General features: G+C 43.2%; 1 protein-coding gene across 1 annotated transcript in view; it reads left to right on the forward strand.

Annotated features, from left to right (window-relative positions):
• Positions 1-16,652, forward strand: part of ROR1 (receptor tyrosine kinase-like orphan receptor 1) — a 53,497-nt gene extending 36,845 nt beyond the window's left edge. The window contains 6 exon segments of the mRNA XM_010075289.1: positions 3,430-3,557; positions 4,746-5,063; positions 5,960-6,205; positions 10,322-10,533; positions 13,943-14,571; positions 14,573-16,652. Of these exon segments, the coding sequence (XP_010073591.1) occupies positions 3,430-3,557; positions 4,746-5,063; positions 5,960-6,205; positions 10,322-10,533; positions 13,943-14,571; positions 14,573-15,359 (2,320 nt within the window). The 3' untranslated portion in view covers positions 15,360-16,652.
• The last annotated feature ends 2,171 nt before the right edge of the window (positions 16,653-18,823 follow it).

Consider the following 18,823-nt stretch of genomic DNA (forward strand, 5'->3'; position numbering starts at 1 on the left):
CTCTACTTCAGTGGAGAATTTGCACAAGTGATTAAGTCCATCCCCAATCAGCAATGCCTGTGGGCTTAGTTTGCCTTACATTTCATTAGGATTTAAGCTTCTCTGTAAATTTTAATGCATTAATTGCTGAATCAGGCCTAATTTACCTGCTGTTTGAGCCAAAGGGACCCGTCCTTTCTCTGTGGGTAGAACCAGATCAGGACCATGAAGCAGGTACACATTTGGGCGGTGATGCTGTGATTTGCTTACAAAAACCAAGTGAGGTACGCGAAACGTGAACTATGTACAAGGAATCAGTGATCTCAGCCTTGATCCCAAGAAACCAATAGTTGCGTTTGAAAGCCTGCCGCTGAAGCGGCTGCCAGTTGGCAGCAGGAGGGGGGGAATGTGTTTAAGCCGCATAGGAGCTCTGCGTGGTATTGTGGGCTTCGCTTGATGCTACAGCTTGAGTTTTGGATGAAACGTCTGGTGAGCAGAAGGTGTTCAGCATCGGCAGCAATTTTTCAGCTGGGAAATGGTCTTAGATGGAGTGCTGGTGACCACCTCCCAAACCCACCGTTAACTTCACCACAAGGAGGTGGTACCAGCCTATGATCAGGACTCCTATCTGGGAGCTGCTGTTTTGAGCTCCTGATAGCTGTCAGGAGAATAGATGGACCTCACGGCCCCGTACTTCCCTTCTTTATCACCAAGCCCCCATGGAGCAGCTCTGGGAGGTGAGGCCAGGGGACCACGTCCTCTTGTGTCTCAGGGGTCTTCCTGCCATACTCTGATGGTCCTCTTCATTCCATTTGATTTCTCCTCCTGCCCCATTACGTAGCTGAATTCCAAAGCAATTAAAACTAGTGCCTGCTCCATTCTCGTGTTTTACCTCTGGGAATTCACGGCTGGTGTGCAGCCCCCGGGGGCAGAGGTGGTGGGATCCGGGCTCTCCTATTTCCTCTAGTCTTCACCTTCTGCGATTATCTTCAAAAATCCAGTTCCTGGGGGCATTTCCATCCAGATAAAGTGGTGTCCCTGCTTACTTGTGCAATCCTTGTTGGTGCAGTTATTGCAGTTAGAACTTCTTTGATTCAAAGGTGAGCAGCAGAGTGAGATGAGTTTGCTTTGCTGATCTGTTAATTCCTCCTGGTTGTGTCTTCTCGGTCTAGTTGTGTGCTTAAATTGCAATACTTGATCATCTTCAACAGCAGTTGCTGTTAGGTGTAGTCCCTGGGTTTGTTTCTATAATAATATAATAATAAATTATATCCTGTTATTGATTAGAGAATAAACCTCGAGAGCCTCCAGTAGCTATCGTGGTTTTTCAGCTCAGGTTTCAGCTATTCCATCTTCTCTTCAAAAACCAACAGGATAAAAATATTTTCCCCAGAGCTGATTCCATGCAGAAACACACGGATATGGTCGTGTGTCTCTGTTTACATCTCCGAGTATCTGTGTTGGCTGGGTACTCTCTGCTCTCCGAGGCGTCTCAGGCTACCATCGCTCTGGTTAATGAAGGGTTTGATTGGCAGTTTAAAGGTTGTGCTTTTGCAATCTAATTTTCCATGTACTTGGGAACATCTTGGGACCATCATCCGATGACGCCTGGATCCCTTCCCATTGATTTCTCAATCAAAGCGAGATGTCTGTGGAAGGAGGTTTTCCATCTCCACCATCCCTCTTTCCCACCCCCCTGTCTTCACACTCATAAATTACTGCCGCTAATTCGTGGTGTCTAGCTTCTCGCTGTGAACTGGAAAACAACGCTGTGTGAATCCCCGGACGGTGCTCTGGAGTGCGGGTAGATGTTTGGGGTGTCCTGGAAGGCGATCCGAGCGCTTCTTCCTGCTATAATCCCATTAGCTCGCCCCGGGCGCTGTGACTGGGTGTTGGGGAGCCCGGCTGGAGGCTGGCCGCTCGCTCTAAGCCATGCACACAATGAAAGGGTGACTTCAAAGGGGCTAAATGGAATTTGCATTTCCAAGCTCTCACAGCCAAGGTCTTCAGGAGGGGATGAAAGTGTCTTTTGTTAAACTTAATGGCAGAGTTGATTAAAAAAAGCTCTGATTTTTCCCTATTAAGGGCACAGTCTGATTCCACTGTTAGGCTTTTGGCATCTGGGGGAGGATGAATTCTGCAGAAAAAAAAAAAAAAACACACAAAGAAAGTATCCATCGCCTACAGAGCTGTGTTCATACTTAGGGGTACTCCAGTATCATTTTTCCTAATTTGAGAGCCATGGAGTAGCTGTCTTGGGTGGGTATCGACATGAATAATCAAGCAATTATTAGCAAATTTTCCTGAAGCACCTCCCTGTGCTGAGGCCTCGGGTCCCAAATGTCTCCAACTGCATTGTCAAAGCAAGAAAGTAAAAGGGCTGATTCATGCAGTGGGGTGCGTGTTTCAGCGATCACGTCTGCAAACCCCTCCTCAAAACATCCATAAAACTATCTGCTGCGTGCCAGCTCTTAGCGGCTGATTATCTGCTCAAAATGAGCAGTGACTGGTCTGGTCTTCAGAGGTTTAGTAATTTCCTTTCCTTGCTTTGTTTGAAGAATATTGGCAAATAATTTCACATCTGGATTTATGTATTAAATGTCTCCTATATTGCATAAAACAAAGCACTTAATGAAAGAAATCTGTCTATTTAACTCCTGTCTTAGCTTTGGTTCTGTTTTAGCAATAATTGTTACCGCACTCACAGAAGATTGAAGAAACATTTCCTATTCCAAGGGTATCAGTCTTGGGAGAAGTTTCCTTTTTTTATATACACTTTAAATTCTGCCCCTGCTAGCGTGACTCTTCCTGCTGTGTTTATCAACATTAAGCACAAGTTTGGTTCAAAAATAGAAAACAGCATGTTAACTGCTATAAATAAACATAAATCTTTTTTTTTATTTCCAGTCAGTTTATGTTTTCTCTTCTAATCAAGGCTGGGTATATTCCTGAGCACACCCTTCCCCCCTCATGCAAAAAGCATGAATTTCATACCACATCAGTGCATATTCTGTCTAACCTGAAATGCCACCGCTTGGTTTTTACCAGGCAGATGAAGTTTTCTTAAAAAATAAATAGTCAAGATCTTGTTGAATATAAGGATCTAATCCTTACATTCACTTTGGGATTCTTTGTGAGATCCTGAAAACTACCTGCAGCAGTGTGGGAATCCTTTCAGGTTCAAATCATCGCGGGCACAAAGCCCGTGCCGTGCCCCCTGCTCTACCTAAAGACCATATAATCCCTTATCACAGGCTCTTAATGGAGGGGACGGCGGCGTGCGGGTCCTGCGCCGGGTGAGCATCACCCAGAACGAATCGCAGAGTGCGAGACAAACCCAGCGAGCCCCTCACGTCGCCCTCTAATAATACAAGTGCCAGCTCCCTGTAGTGACGTTTTTGCAAAGTTGCCTATGAAATGTCACCCTTTTGTGTTTATGATTGATTTCAGTGACGAGTATGAAGAGGACGGGTTTTGCCAGCCCTACCGGGGGATCGCTTGTGCGCGGTTTATTGGAAACCGAACCATTTATATGGAGTCTTTGCATATGCAAGGTGAAATAGAAAATCAGATTACAGGTGGGTAAAAAATGCACTTGCTTCTTTCCCACGCAGCTGCCTTTTCCCAAAAAGCTGCTAAGAGTTTTATAAGATGCAATATTATTTATATTTGCTCTTTATCCTCTCTCGCTGAGAGCTTCCCACCAGAAAGCTCACCGCGTTGTGCGGTGTCAGTGCAGGGAGTCATCGAAGAGTGACCGTCTGAGCCTCTGTGGCTCCAGCTCCCCCCAAAGAAACAAAAAAATTCTTTTCCAAGGAGAAGGGCTGTGTATCTGCAGCTTCTGGGGGTGGCTCAAAGCCAGGCTGCCTTGCGCTGCTGTTACCCAAGCAGATTTTAAAAGTGAAAGGAGACTAGACTTAGCTGATTATTACCTGGTTAAGATGGTTTAGGAGAGCCATAGGTGCTGCAAGAGGCTGCGTGAATAATCCGTCAGGTAGCGTTTTCTCTTTAGATTTGGTAAAGAACTGTTTTTCATTGGTTTGGGGGGAGATGCTGTGCTGATGGAGGTGCTGAATTCAAGCTGAGGCCTTGTAAATATCATGATGCTTCTCTGATTTTTATATACGTTAACCTTGGCCAGACCCTAGCCAGTAAGCATCTTGTCTATATGCAGAATTTCTCCTGCTGTCAGAATATTCCAAATTTCTCTTTCCCCTGGAGTGTTCTTCCTTTGTTTTGTAAACACTGTCAGCATCGCGAAAAGGGCTTTTGCATCGCTCACAGGAAAGTCCAATGGTTTCTATACAGCCAACAGTTCATCATCTTATGCCATTTTGTTTGAAAAGTCATTTGGAATATTATGAAAGCTGTCATCTTCCATGAAGGTACTGGTGCTGTCATCCTGCAGCCTGCAGGGACTTCGGTTTTTGCCTGTCGGGCAAATGGCATCTAAATATTCTATGACTTCGCAAACCATTAGAAATTATTTGGGGGGGAAAAAAAAAGTATAATTAGGTTTGGGGTTTGGGTAACATGCTTAACATTAATCCCGTGTTGAAAACCAGATGTATTTTCTCTGTCAGCAAAATCAGCATCGTTAATAACTTTTAATGTAATTAGTGCTCTGTATTTCTGGAAGGTCCGTTCATCACCTGAACATCTGAAAATAATAGTCGCAATGGGAAGTGAGAGTTATACTGGGAAGGCAAGAGCACAGGAAGACAATTCCCACCGGGTTAAGTAAAATCCTTTTGTATATTTTACAGCTGCCTTCACCATGATTGGCACTTCCAGCCATTTGTCGGATAAATGCTCCCAGTTTGCCATTCCTTCGCTGTGCCATTACGCCTTCCCCTACTGCGATGAGACGTCGGCAGCTCCCAAGCCACGAGACTTGTGCCGCGATGAATGTGAAATTCTGGAGAATGTCCTGTGTCAGACAGAGTATATTTTTGCAAGATCTAATCCCATGATTCTGATGAGATTAAAGCTGCCCAACTGTGAAGATCTTCCTCAGCCAGATAGCCCCGAAGCTGTCAATTGTATCCGGATTGGGATTCCAATGGCAGATCCCATAAATAAAAGTAAATGAAAACCGTCTGTGCCTCCGTGCAAAAAAATCCTGCTGCGAAAAGGTTGGCTGTAAGGGCTTGTGCATCAGAGTTGGAGCGAGCGCTGGGCTTTGAGAGCTCGCAGATGCTGTGCTCTTGAATTATCCCGCTCCCGCGCTTCTCCCGGAGCTAGTCCAGAGCATGTAGAAATTCAGAAACACTTTTTCATTCTTTTCTTTAGCTGCCTATGGGCTCACACTAGATACTGTTTATTGGTTTCAGGTCTTTTCTAATTAATACAAAGTAGGAAACAATGACTTTGAATCCTGAGGAACATGGGTAGGTTCAGCCTCCCTGTCCCCCCACAACAGCCCCACGTGCTCCAGCCAGACCGTGGCTGTGCTGTAGGGGGGATGTGTCAGGAGGAACACTTGTTCATGGCCGTCCCTGCCTAATACAGCCTAGTTTTAGGCATAAGCTGAGCTCAGGCTTTGATCAGGCTGGGCTGCAGCCTGTTCACAGCCCTTCTCCATCTGAATAGGCAAATATAAAACATGGCTCCCACAAATTCCCCACCTTCCTATGAAAATAATGGCTGCAGTTCAGGTTCCCACTGTAGTTTTTCCTTCTTTTGTGTATCTTATATTAAAAACGCTTGGCATAAGCTGTTTTCATTACAGAAGCATAAGCTTTAAATCCTCCCAGGAATGTGAATGCAAAGCAGGCCCTGCGTTACAGCCGCAGCAAATTGGGAGCCCGTGCTCCCAAACTGGGTTTACTGGCCGTGGGCCAGCAGCTGTGCACTGGGGCTGGGGGATGCCAGCGGCACACGCTCTGGCCACCTCGCTGTCCCTGGGTGCTGTCACTGTCTACCTTGCCTCCACCAACTATTGCTTTGGAATATATATATTTTTTAATTTTTTTTCCAGATCACAAATGCTACAACAGCACCGGAGTGGATTACCGAGGGACGGTGAGCGTGACGAGGTCGGGGCGGCAGTGCCAGCCGTGGAACTCGCAGTACCCCCACACCCACACCTTCACCGCCATCAGGTACCCCGAGCTCAACGGGGGCCACTCCTACTGCCGCAACCCAGGCAACCAGAAAGACGCCCCGTGGTGCTTCACCTTAGATGAGAACTTTAAGTCTGAGCTTTGTGACGTCCCGGCATGTGGTAATTACTGATTTTTTTTGTGTTTCACTTTGGAACCGTTTTGTCACATCCATACAGCCATCCTGCAAAAGAGGAGCTCGGAGGAGCTGCGCACAATGTGGTTTTTTGGAAAAGAATGCTGTAGGAAAAGCTACAACATCCCCACCCCAAGGAGACCTTGGAGCACTTGCCTGTGCAGCTGGGGAAGTGGTGGCCTGAAAATATCTTCCTAGGGAATAGCTGAGCGCTCCGCAGAAGGTTGTGAAGCAGCAGCATGTTACCAGCGCGGGCGTCCCAGGCTTTCCAGGCTGCCGTTACGATCAGTACAAATCCTCAGTCCAGATTAAACCGAATCACAGAAGTTGCGCTGCTGATGCTGATCCACAAAGTGGTTATAAAATGTTCTCCATTTCACTTGGTTTATTAAGAACCATTTTAATAAATGCAAACCTGACTTAACAGAGCTCAGGCCTCATTTAAAAATAGAAATTATCTTGCCAGATCCTCCAAGCTGTGTTTTAGGTTTGTGTTTACAGAACTGCCCTGACTGCATTTTCATTTTGCAAAATCAACAAAAATGGAGATTCAGCTCTCATTTTATTCTGCTTTCCTGAGCCCCAGAGGAGGTGGATGGAAAACCTGAACAAATGGCTCCTAATTCTTTTATCTGCATTTAAAAATAACAATATTGATAGCGTGCCAAGAATAAAATACAGCTATTTGTGTGGACATGCCAGAAGTGCACCCAGAAATGTTCTGGAAATTCACGGTACAAAGTTTCACACAAAATTTTATGTTGCCTACAAGTTGTCACAGTAACATTACCTTTCCCCTTGGAAAGGAGATACCTTTTGATGTTCCTGTTCGATAGCCAGAACCAAATTAAATTATTTCTGGTTATGGTTATGAACATTCCTGCAGTGAGACATGTTCTGAGCCTGCTCCAAAGTCTTTTTCAATTAAGGGAAAGATGGGAATCGATGCCAAAATGGGATCTAAATCATGTTCTTACTGAAAGAGTAGATCAGGGGAAAGGCAGACAGTCTGGGCTCTATCGTGTGCATCTCAAACCCTCCCTGAGACTCATGGACACTTTCAGAGTCCTGTATCTCTTTTGCTGTTATTTCAGTGCATTTAACCTCTGTTATTTTTCTTGGCGCAGCGATAGACTGACTACACTAGGATAGCTCAATCTATATAAACTCTTCCTGAGATCTTTTTCAGACCTTCAGTACAAAAACCTGGATCTAAGTAGCAGTCAGTAGGACTCCCCTTAGCGTGCTGTCGGCTCTCCACCCCAGGAGCAGCCAGGGCTGGTCCAGATGAGGGGCCATAGCTCAGCCCCAGGGGATTTGGGCAGCTCAGTCTGGGCAAGCTCAGGGTCTTGTATGTCCATCACCAGCTGTGCTCTGGAGCTTTCTATGCTTCACTGCACTGCCACTATGCAACCTTTCGGCCATGGGCATTTTGTGTTTTCTACAACTTCTGTGTAATTGGGTAATTAAGAGTTGATGGGGGGCTTTTGGATGTGTTGCAAAAGTCCCTGATTTGAACGTTTTACTAGATAATAAATGAGATAGGCTGGCTGGCTTGAGGAATTCCTGACAAGGGTTTTAATTACCTCTCACTTGCCGTGCAGCTGGGTTATGTGGCATTATTATTCTAAATACAGACAAATAGAGCTCTGTCAGGTGAGCAGTAATTTAATTGTTAAATGCTAATCTGCATATTAAAACCAAAATACCACGTGGGACTTGCATCTGCTGGTTTTGCACTGGCTGAAAGAGCCATTTCAGGCACATTTTAATAAGTATTGTGCGTTCTGCCTCACCAGGACATGCCTGGATGGGAAATGGATTTAATTAGGGTGGCTCCCAAGGAACCTGTTAACCTAATGAGGCTTCACAGCAGGGGCTGCTACTTAATAAGAATAATAATTCCCTTTGACTGGAAGAGCTCAGGTGATGAACTAGTGCCCAGGTCCCTGTCTGCCTCGTGCTGATGCTTTCTTTTTCTTTCTTCAACTGTATCTTTCCGTTGTCTCACAAGCCGCAATAGGTTCATTTCTTGAAAGTTTGTCAGCTGAATATAGGAAGGTGAGAAACACGGTGCAATTCGGGCGCGAGGCTTAGCAAAGAAAAACGTAAGAAGGTTTTGAAGGAGAGGGGAAAGGCCCTAATAGTGTGGCCCTGCGAGAGGGCAGCAACTGGTGAAGGAAACCCACGATGGGTGCACGGTATAGGGCTGGGTGTTCACCAAAGACTGGGCAAGAGCATGTCCTGCCCTTCTGCAGCACAGGGAGTCCATGATGGGGACAGTGCTTTAGTCCTCTCTTGTTTCCCAAAGATTGTAGAAGTAACTACCTCTCCTCTCAATTAAAAACCAGATGGCACAACTTAATGTAAAAAGAATGGTCAAAAAGGAGCGTGGGGGGAGCAGGAGAACAGCATGAGTCTGTAAGAGGAGAGGGGTTATGCAAAGTGACATCCAGAACCATTTGAACTTTGCCTCTGTCACAATTTGAGTCCAACCCAAGCTTCAGATCAAGTTCATGTTTAATTAAATGCGTAAAAGATATCTGTGTGGGCCGCTAAGCACTTCTACAAATCCAGCCTGGAAAACACAGACAAACAAACTGACATGACCCTGTATGAGTAGCAAAACATTCCCCATTCTGCCAGAATCCACTAAGCCTGATGCTGCTGCAGAAATTCACCATCTCCCTCAGAAACAGCCAGGCTATGGCCGTCAGTCCTGCAGCTCGAGGTGATCCTCAAATTTCCTGGCGTGCCCTATAGTTAGTGTGTTAATCCAGCTGTAATTATACCCTAAACTTTAGGAATGCTCCTGGGGAATAGCAGAGCACAGCAGCGTCCCTGTGCTCAGAGCAGTCTGGCTGGAGGGTACGTCCTTGTCAACGCGACCGGGTGCTGTGAGGACATGAGTGCCTTCCTGAAGCCTCTCTCTCCTCTCCTGCTGCACCTTTCCTCTCAGCAACGTGCCCCGTGAAACCAGAACCCGCTGGAGGGAGGTGAACGGCTGATGTCCCTTGCTGGTCACTGGGGGAAGAGGGTTTCACGTTTCTAAAATTAATCACTCACTCCCGAGCTGTGTGCGGAGGGAGCAAATATTGCAGCTGGCATTCGCACAATGTTAAATAAACCGGCTTCCCAACATCTTCTGGATCCTTCTTTTTCAGCCATGCTCTAGCTTTCCTTCCAGCTCTCCTTGCTGTGTCCTTTGTGCCGGCATTTGTCACCCAGCTCAGATGCCACCCCATTAGTGTGCAGTTGTTGGAGGGGTGGGGTTTCCCATTAGGCTGTTGAACTTATTAAGACCAAGTCCTCTGTATATAAGATTTTTTTTTTTTTTAAGATTATGCTACAACTTTTGTCTGTATTCAGACTTTCTGAACACCTTCCCTGACTTCTGGGATGAAAACCCAGACCACTCTCTCTACTTCTTGCCATTCCTGTGCATTTCCTCCCGTTTCCCAGCTGTTCTCCATTTCTTCTGTTCTCAAGTCCCTAATCATCCTGCTCCTGCACCTAAAACTAACTGGAAAATAAGTTTTCAGATGCACACTGTTTGATCCAGTTGGCCCTGGCTGCCCACACAAATGCTTTGGCCAATGCTAGGAGATGCTGAGAGCAGGAGGGTGGAAATAAATGAGGGGATAAAACTCTCCTTTTTAACACCTCCCCACGTTTCTGTTGGATTAAGGAAACCATGGCACCAAAACCTAACGTATGTATTCAAATAAGGAGTCCCTAATCCCATCAGAGTCTTTCTTCCACAACCTATTTTTGAAATTAACTTTTCTGGGGCCCTGTATTAGCCCATTACTTCATTTCACCCTAAGCACTGGCCACCTCACAGTATTCAGCTCTTCAATGACCGTAAGTAGGTTTGAACTGCCATGCTGCAGGGAAATCGTTCCTGGCCATTCTGGGCAGAGCGTTAGGCAACCAAATGAGTTGCTCTGTTAATATTAAGGAAATAAAACAGCATTCAGGGTGGATTGCAGTAGTATTACCTGGATGTTTTATTCTTCTTAACATTTCTACTTGACCCCGGGGTGTAGTTGACTCTGTGGGGTACTTTATTCATTGTTTCATTTTTTTTTTTCTTAACCAGATTATAAGGATTCCAAGGAAAAGAATAAAATGGAAATCCTGTATATCCTGGTGCCAAGTGTAACTATTCCCCTGGCCATAGCCTTGCTCTTCTTCTTCATCTGCATCTGTCGCAACAATCAGAAGTCATCCTCTCCTCCCGTTCAAAGGCAGCCCAAACACGTAAGAGGACAAAACGTGGAGATGTCCATGCTCAACGCCTACAAACCAAAGGTAATCCCTTATTTCTGCTTCAGCATTTGCTGTCTGTAAAGGCAGTGAAATGCTTTGATCAAGTCAGCACTGAAATATGAAGCTGGTTTCCAACTTGCAGTTTCTGCTGGTGCCTTTAGCTGTGATTTTTGTAAGAACTTTTCTCAGCAGTGTGCTGGACCTGTGGAGGTAATTCCTGTGTGTCCATGTATCTGGATAAATAGGAGCTGGAGGTTTTTTGTAATGAAGAAAGCAAACTGTTACTGAAGCATCTCTAAATTGCCTCATTTAAGTTAGAAAGTAGCGCAGATCAAGATGTGATTCAGCATTTTCTCAAGAGAGTTTTTTCCTGGGTCTGCTGTAGTCGTATGTCATCTTTCACTCAGCTGAAATCACCTTGGAAAGATTTGTTCCTTGTTTTTTCAGGCTTAGCCATTCTCTCAGTGAAAAAGAAATTACCAAAACAGAGCTTCAGAAATCTGCCTGCAGTTCTGGCCAGCACGGCTGATGCACAGCGGCTCTTGTTGCTGGTATTTTACTTCACTGTAGTCCCAGGTTCATGAAGCATTTTTAAAAATCATTTAAGATTTAAGCGTGATTAACCTTGAACTCCTTGTTTATTCGCAGGGCACTGATTTCCAGCCCTGGATGGATCCCCCACTCCAGGCTGTAATTGCCTTCTGCCACCTGCAGGCAGAATAAACCCCTGGAAAAACCATTTCCCTTATTTTTCACACCGTGCCAACTCTCTTCAACAACTTGGTGGAGATTGTCCTTTTTCAGAGTGAAAATCAGTATCTACAAGTCATTAGAATAGAAACTGTGTAGACTGCGGTATCTGAAACAGTCAGACACGCCTTTGAGTAAGCTGTTATTTTTGTTAGAAAATGACATAGCAAAATCAATCTGATTTTATTGAGTTTCAGCAGTGTGAATTCTAGCCTCCAAATATTGCTGCTGTATGTATTCTTTAAGCAGAGCTAATTGCTCAGCATCAGGAAGGGTTACACTTCCACTTCAGGAGCTGTGTTTTCCATCTCTGGATGAATTCTGGAGTAGTCTTCCTCTTAAGTTCAATAAAACAGCTGTGGGATGCCGCTATTGCTTGCTCTGAAATGTCAAGTTTATAGAATTAGGTTATAAAGAGATAATTGTGGCAGCCTAGGGAAAATAACTGAAGTCATTGTGTGTGAGATATCTGTTCAAGGTGGTCAGACAGAGTTGGTTTTATTATTATATTTTAATTTATCGGTCCCACACATATTGGCCCAGTGAATTTATCTTGATTTTTCTTTAAAGTTTTTAATTTCAGCTTTCATGTACAGCTGAGAGTAGCTGGGTATCAAAATGTTGGTAGTAGTACAAACCCCTGTTAATTAGCTAAGTGTCAAAACTGCTTCCAACTTCCATGGAATATTTTGTTAAATTTGGATTTGCTTCTTGGTCTCCGTTCTACTAGATACTTGGGGTACAGTTCTGGCGAAACTGAAGATAACGGGCATGTCAGCGTCATTTAATGATGTCACAATTTCCACCTGGACTGCTGACACACTGATGCCTTACGCACACAACACAGGAAAGCAACTTGCCCGGAAAAGTTTGCAAATACAGGCCATCTTGTTTCCTCGTTATGTTCAAAGTCATACGCTGCAAAAAGCTCTCCATCCTATTTATGCTAATTCTGTGTTTTCCCCCTGGGAAACCCAGCTCTCCCTGTCGCCAATGTTTTGATCGCCTTTCAAACAAAATTTTGAAAGAAAGGAAGTGGAATCCTCTTTGTAAATCCTGTGTCCAGGAGTAATGTCAACTTTGGGTAAAAACACACTTGGGCTTCAAGCTCTGACTGAGGTGGATGTGTGTTTGCTCGTACAATAAAAACGTTAGTGTTTCATCCCAGAGCCTGTTTCAGTTTTAAGGGATTTTAATTGCCTTCAAAAAATATCATAAACTAAGCTCCTCTTGTCATTCACCTAATGGAAGGAGCCGATAAAGAGATAGAGGAGGTGGGCTCCGCTCTTGCTGCTCTCCCTTTGTACTCAGTTTACTTTGGCGTGCTGCCTCGTACGTATTTTACACTTCTTTACATTCTGTACACCGATGTATGACAAATACTTGTCAAACAAAAACTGAGCAGATTTATAACCGCTTAACTTGAAATGAGTCCTTCCTGCCAAAACTTTATGACTTCATTTTCTTTCATAGTTTTCCACTCTGTTGGTTCAAACAGACGAACCCAGCCTCAGGTCAGACAGAGGTCATTTCACTTTCATTACTAAAATATAATTTACAATATGCCAGACCTAAACAAGTTTTAGCCTAAAGGATTTGTATAATATAAACCATCTGTTCCTCAACAATATAGCTAATTTCCTGCCATCACCGTACAGTCTACTGGCTGCCTGCTTAAATGGCTTTATTATTATTATTATTGTTGTTGTTGTTGTTGTTAATATTATTGTTGTTATTATTATTACTACTACTACTATTGTTATTACTGTTATTATTAATGCAGTATTCGTCTGAAAGTTGTAAGTGGTCAATACGATTAGAACTCCTTTATTCGAAAATGTCATTTTTTAATGATTTTTTAAAATGTCAGTTTATTTTCCTGTATTGCCACTGTATAGGAAATAATATAAAGGCAGGAATATATTATATTATTTCAGGAGTGCTAATGCTAATGTTTGCACTAGTTTACGGAACATAGATCCCAAAGTCATTAGCCTTCAATTACTACCTGTGGCTGTACTGAGGACCCTGAATGAGCGGGTTTGGGTGTAGGTGTTACCAGCACATGTGGAAGTTAACATCTGAAAATAATACGACTTCTTTATGGCCTACAAGTGAATATATGCACCCAGAATAACAACAGAGTTTTAAAAACATTTGCCTTCCTTCTCTGACCACCGTGACATTTCTCCAGCTGACTCTGTCCTTGCGTGTTTCAGGATTGAACATTCAGTCAAGTGGGAACAGAAATAGTCTCTGCTGCACATTGAAGGGTTAACAGCAAAGTCGAGGAAGAATTGGCTGCAAGAACATAGTTTTTTTTAAAAAAATTCTGCTAAAACATTAGGCCCTGGCCCAGAAAACACTTCAGCATGTACTTTAAAAGTACGTGAGTTGCCTCGATTGCTGAAATCAGTCAGATGCAGTTTTAAGTATGTAAGTGCCCAAGCCCACGTATATAAACGCCTTTGCTGAAATGCTGATGGTTCCTTCCTAGGCTTAGATCTAATACTTGCTACCTTTGTCTGATCTTGTGTAGAAGGTAAAAAATAATTCTAAATTTAAAAATAATTCTACATTTAGTGCCTTCTCGTGTCAGTCTGCTTGGTTTTCAGAATTCCTGTGCAAGATGATCTTTTACTTAAAGATATATTTTCAGTCCTGTTTTTGTGACACGTTTTTGCTGTCCTTTCTTTAACAGAGTAAAGCCAAAGAGTTGCCTCTGTCTGCTGTTCGTTTCATGGAAGAACTGGGTGAATGCGCTTTCGGCAAGATCTACAAAGGACATCTCTACCTTCCAGGCATGGATCACGCTCAGCTTGTTGCTATCAAGACCCTCAAAGACTTTAACAACCCCCAGCAGTGGGCGGAATTCCAGCAAGAAACATCCCTCATGGCCGAGCTCCATCACCCCAACATCGTTTGCCTCTTGGGTGTTGTGACGCAGGAACAACCCGTCTGCATGCTTTTCGAGTACATGAACCAAGGAGACCTCCACGAGTTCCTCATCATGCGATCGCCACATTCAGATGTTGGGTGCAGCAGCGATGAGGATGGGACTGTAAAATCCAGCCTGGACCATGGGGATTTCCTGCATATTGCTGTCCAGATTGCAGCAGGGATGGAGTACTTATCGAGTCATTTTTTTGTCCATAAAGATCTCGCCGCTCGGAACATTCTAATTGGAGAACAACTTCACGTGAAAATTTCAGACCTTGGGCTCTCGAGAGAAATCTACTCAGCAGATTATTACAGAGTTCAAAACAAGTCTCTCTTGCCAATTCGCTGGATGCCACCGGAGGCAATTATGTACGGCAAGTTCTCTTCCGATTTGGTCATTTGGAGTTGTTTTATGGGAAATATTCAGCTTTGGACTTCAACCGTATTACGGATTTAGTAATCAGGAAGTCATCGAGATGATCAGGAAAAGACAACTGCTGCCGTGCTCTGAAGACTGTCCTCCCAGAATGTATAGCCTGATGACAGAGTGCTGGCACGATCTGCCATCCCGGAGGCCGCGATTTAAAGAAATCCACGCCAGGCTGCGCTCGTGGGAGGGTCTTTCAAGTCACACTAGTTCTACTACCCCTTCTGGTGGGAATGCCACCACTCAAACGACTTCCCTCAGCGCAAGTCCGGTTAGTAATCTCAGTAATCCCAGGTACCCTAACTACATGTTTCCAGCACAAGGTATACCGCAAGGCCAAATCGCCGGCTTCATCGGGCCACCGATACCTCAGAACCAGCGATACATCCCCATCAACGGGTACCCCATTCCGCCGGGATACGCGGCTTTCCCAGCTGCCCACTATCAACCGCAAGGTCCACCCAGGGTAATCCAGCACTGTCCTCCTCCAAAGAGTCGTTCTCCCAGCAGCGCCAGCGGATCGACTAGCACAGGGCACGTCACTAGTTTGCCGTCTTCGGGATCCAACCAGGAAGCGAATATTCCTTTGCTATCTCATATGTCGATTCCTAGTCATCCGGGGGGAATCGGTATTACAGTTTTTGGAAATAAAACTCAAAAACCGTATAAAATTGACTCAAAGCAGTCTTCCCTATTAGGAGACTCCAGCATCCATGGACCTAATGAATCTATGATTTCAGCTGAATTGTAAATAAGCGAGGCCTTTGTAAATATAACTATTTACAACACAAACTAGAAAAGTCGTAGAAAAGATTTATATTCAAATATTTTATTAAAGATTCTTCTGGTTGTTTAACAGACATTGCAGCAAGTATCTTCTGTGAAGTTTAACTGCTTAACAGGATGGGCAGACTCAACCAGACAAACATCGTTGTGGTATGAATACTCAGCTTTGTGAATGGACACGTTGTTTCTTTAAGTGCCAACGACAATTCAAAAAGGGGAGGGGTTTGTGGTTTTTTTTTAAATAAAACATCCTATCATATGCTTTTTTCACAGCTTTTAAAACCTCTGGTGTGGTTTAAATCACAGAAACTTTTTTATACTGAAAACATATTTTAATATTTGTCTCTTTTTTTAGGAGATGCAAATACTGGGAGATCTACTGGGTGTGCAATTTCAGTTCCAATAGCTAGTTACAATATTTGTAAATTTTGCAGTCAAGGATTATGTTTCAAATATGTGATCTGAGAGCTGAATGAATTACTTCAGGTAGGATTTTGATCTTTCGTTAAGTCGGGAGTCTGAGTTCAGATCCAGACCAAAAAAAGTCATTTATATAACAGCACAGTAGCTTGAGTTACCAACTTGCAGTCTACACAAATCATCTGCTATTGGCTGCTAAAGATGGCTGGAGTTCTAAGAAATTGCCTTAAAGGAAATGAAATTAAAAGTGTTTTAATTTCAGAACCTGAATCAACTTATTCAAAGATAACATTTCATAATCTAGTAGTTTAAGCAGAAATTTTATATCCTTTTGTTGCTATGCAACTGTTTAATGGAAAGGCTCCAAACCACAATTTTATAGATGACAATCAGTTTTCCCGGGAATATTTATTGTTGCAGATCGATGTGTAATTTCAGTGACTATGACTCCAGTAGCCCTGAAAAAAGGGAAACTCACATTCCATCGGGCAGCAAATCCATTGATAGCAATTTTGTCTATCAGTTCTAATAATGTGAATTAGTGTTAACTTTCAACTTAGAAATACAACATTTGTATAATTACTAAAAATTCATTCAGGTATAAGCGATCTAGATTATTCCTTTGAAACCACTTTAATGAGTTACAAAAGTGCTGTGTACGTTACAGTTTTTCACAGACTCTTTTTTGTACTGAATAGTATTTTTATTGTACGCAGAACAAAAAACAATCTTTTGCTCAGTTGACAATATTGTATAATATGACTTTATTTTTATCTTTTTGCACAAACGTGTGATAATGTTTTGTACAGCAGAAGTGAAAATACATCTCTGCATTTTATATCTTGGTCTGTTTCTTTTTATTTTTAACCTGATGTAGATGTTCTTGAAATATATTATGGTGATATTCAGCCACTACCTTATACAAATATTTTTCTTTGTTTTCACTGCATGCGTTTAATCACTGTATTACTTGATGATTGATTTATTAATTATGGGCATTTCCATTAGGCAAGCATGAAAATGTAATAACAAAGGCTATTTTATAATTAAGATATGTGCATTTTTGTATTTCACATGCCAGAGATGATATTAAACACTGATTATTTTATGCTGCTGTTTATTAAAACATTGTTTCAACATAAACATATCGGTATTTCCTCCATCTCGGTGTAAGATATTTGAAAAGTTCAGTATTTAGCAGGGAGATAAAAATCATGTTTGCAGACAGATTACTGAAGGAGAACGTACGGAAGCTTAAAGGAATATTTGACGGTGCAAATATTTGCAGAGCTCACAAAAGGAGCGGGATGGCATAACAACCTGTGAGGATGGTGCAGTCTGTGCTGGGACCTTGTCAGTGCCGTTTATCTCCATAGCAAGGGCCAGCACCATCCCTTCAGCTCCTCACCTAGGCTTTCTGTCCCATACATTGTGCTGCTGCTGCTGCATCTGGAGCTGTCAAGCTTCCTCTCATTTGCGCAGGTGTGAAACTCAACGTGCAGATTAAGAACAATCAGTAATTATCAGTGGGGACTTTTGTGATTTCTGAGATCCTTTATGAATCAGAGATGTTGGCTTCCATGTGGGTTGAACTGATGTCTGGATCATCAATGAAAATATGTTACCTGTTAGCTAAAATACAGTTTTGACTGAAGATTCAGACAATAATTCCATTTTATTGACTTCAATGTCTATGTCAATTTATCAGACTCTCAAATGCTAAAAAAATGTTCAAATTCATCTTTTGAACAGAGGTGTGTTACAGGAATGGGTGAGATGTTTTCCTCCGAACCATAGCCATTAAAATGATCAGAGGCTAGGGCATTGCTCTCTCTCGCTCACATACGTACATAGCTGCTGCTCACTGTATTGTCATTCTTGATCCGTCTTTTCTCTCATCTACTCCTGCAAACTTTTCTGAGTGGTTGCATCAGTGCAAACAATTTGCATCTTAAACATGAAACACACTGAGAGGGAAGAAGCCTTTTTCTTCACCCATTTTTTACTATATTTGTTAGCCTCTACCATTGGTGGCTTGGGATTTCAACAGTTCTGGTTTAAAGATAGTCTGCCACTTTGTAAGTGTATTGTTTCAGAAACATATATGTAAGAAGAAAGAAACTATATTCAGCCAAACGAGTCTGTTGTCCTTAGGTTATGCTGTTACTGCAAAATCTTCAGTAAAGAACATGCTGTAAATGAAGTCAATGGAGACATAAGAATCTTTGCATTGTAGTTAACACTCAGATATTTGTGCAAAAACAGGGCTGAAAATTATACTGAGATATTGTGATCAGTGATATCAGATTATTTGCTCATCACTGTCAAGCAACAGCCTTCACTGAGAGAATGTGTGACGAAAATGGAAGTGTCTTCAGGAGGAGGAGAAGTGTCTTTTCACCTGCACAAGGCTGGACAGGAGAGCCATGGAACCAGCTCCCGAGACATCTGGACTCTGCCAGGTGGGATGACAAGCAACACGTGTCCCATCAGGTCAAATCTGGACACATCAGGCATAACGCCATGATTAAATTAAATTCTAGGAAGACAAGAATGAGCCGCACTGAGCCAAACCGCCCTTGCATCAGGACTATACGCACGTGGCTCCCATGGGACTGCCGTCTTGCGCAGGTAAGCTTAGCTGGGGATTTGCATACTTGGCTTTAATCACCCTGATAGGAGAGCAGGAACCTAATCCATCATGGGAGTCATAAAACAGTCCCTCAAACACTTTGTGGTTTTATGTTAAAAGTGGAAACCCACTCGCAGCTCTATTTAGGGCTTTTCCTTTATTTCAAAGTAAGCTGGGTTTTTATGGTTAGAATATTTTTAGACTCACAGATGTAAACCAGCACTGAACAATACACCTGAAAACTCTTGCAAAGACCTCTTCCTGCCCTTCTCTCCCTCTCTCAGCGGGTGAAGCTTGTGAACTGTGAGGCTGAAATCACGGTCTGGCTCATAGCTGATGCACAGGGAACAAATGCTAACGCACAGAGGCAGGAATTG

The sequence above is a fragment of the Pterocles gutturalis genome, unplaced genomic scaffold, assembly GCF_000699245.1.
Source record: "Pterocles gutturalis isolate BGI_N339 unplaced genomic scaffold, ASM69924v1 scaffold14907, whole genome shotgun sequence".
In the NCBI taxonomy this organism is placed as follows: domain Eukaryota; kingdom Metazoa; phylum Chordata; class Aves; order Pterocliformes; family Pteroclidae; genus Pterocles; species Pterocles gutturalis.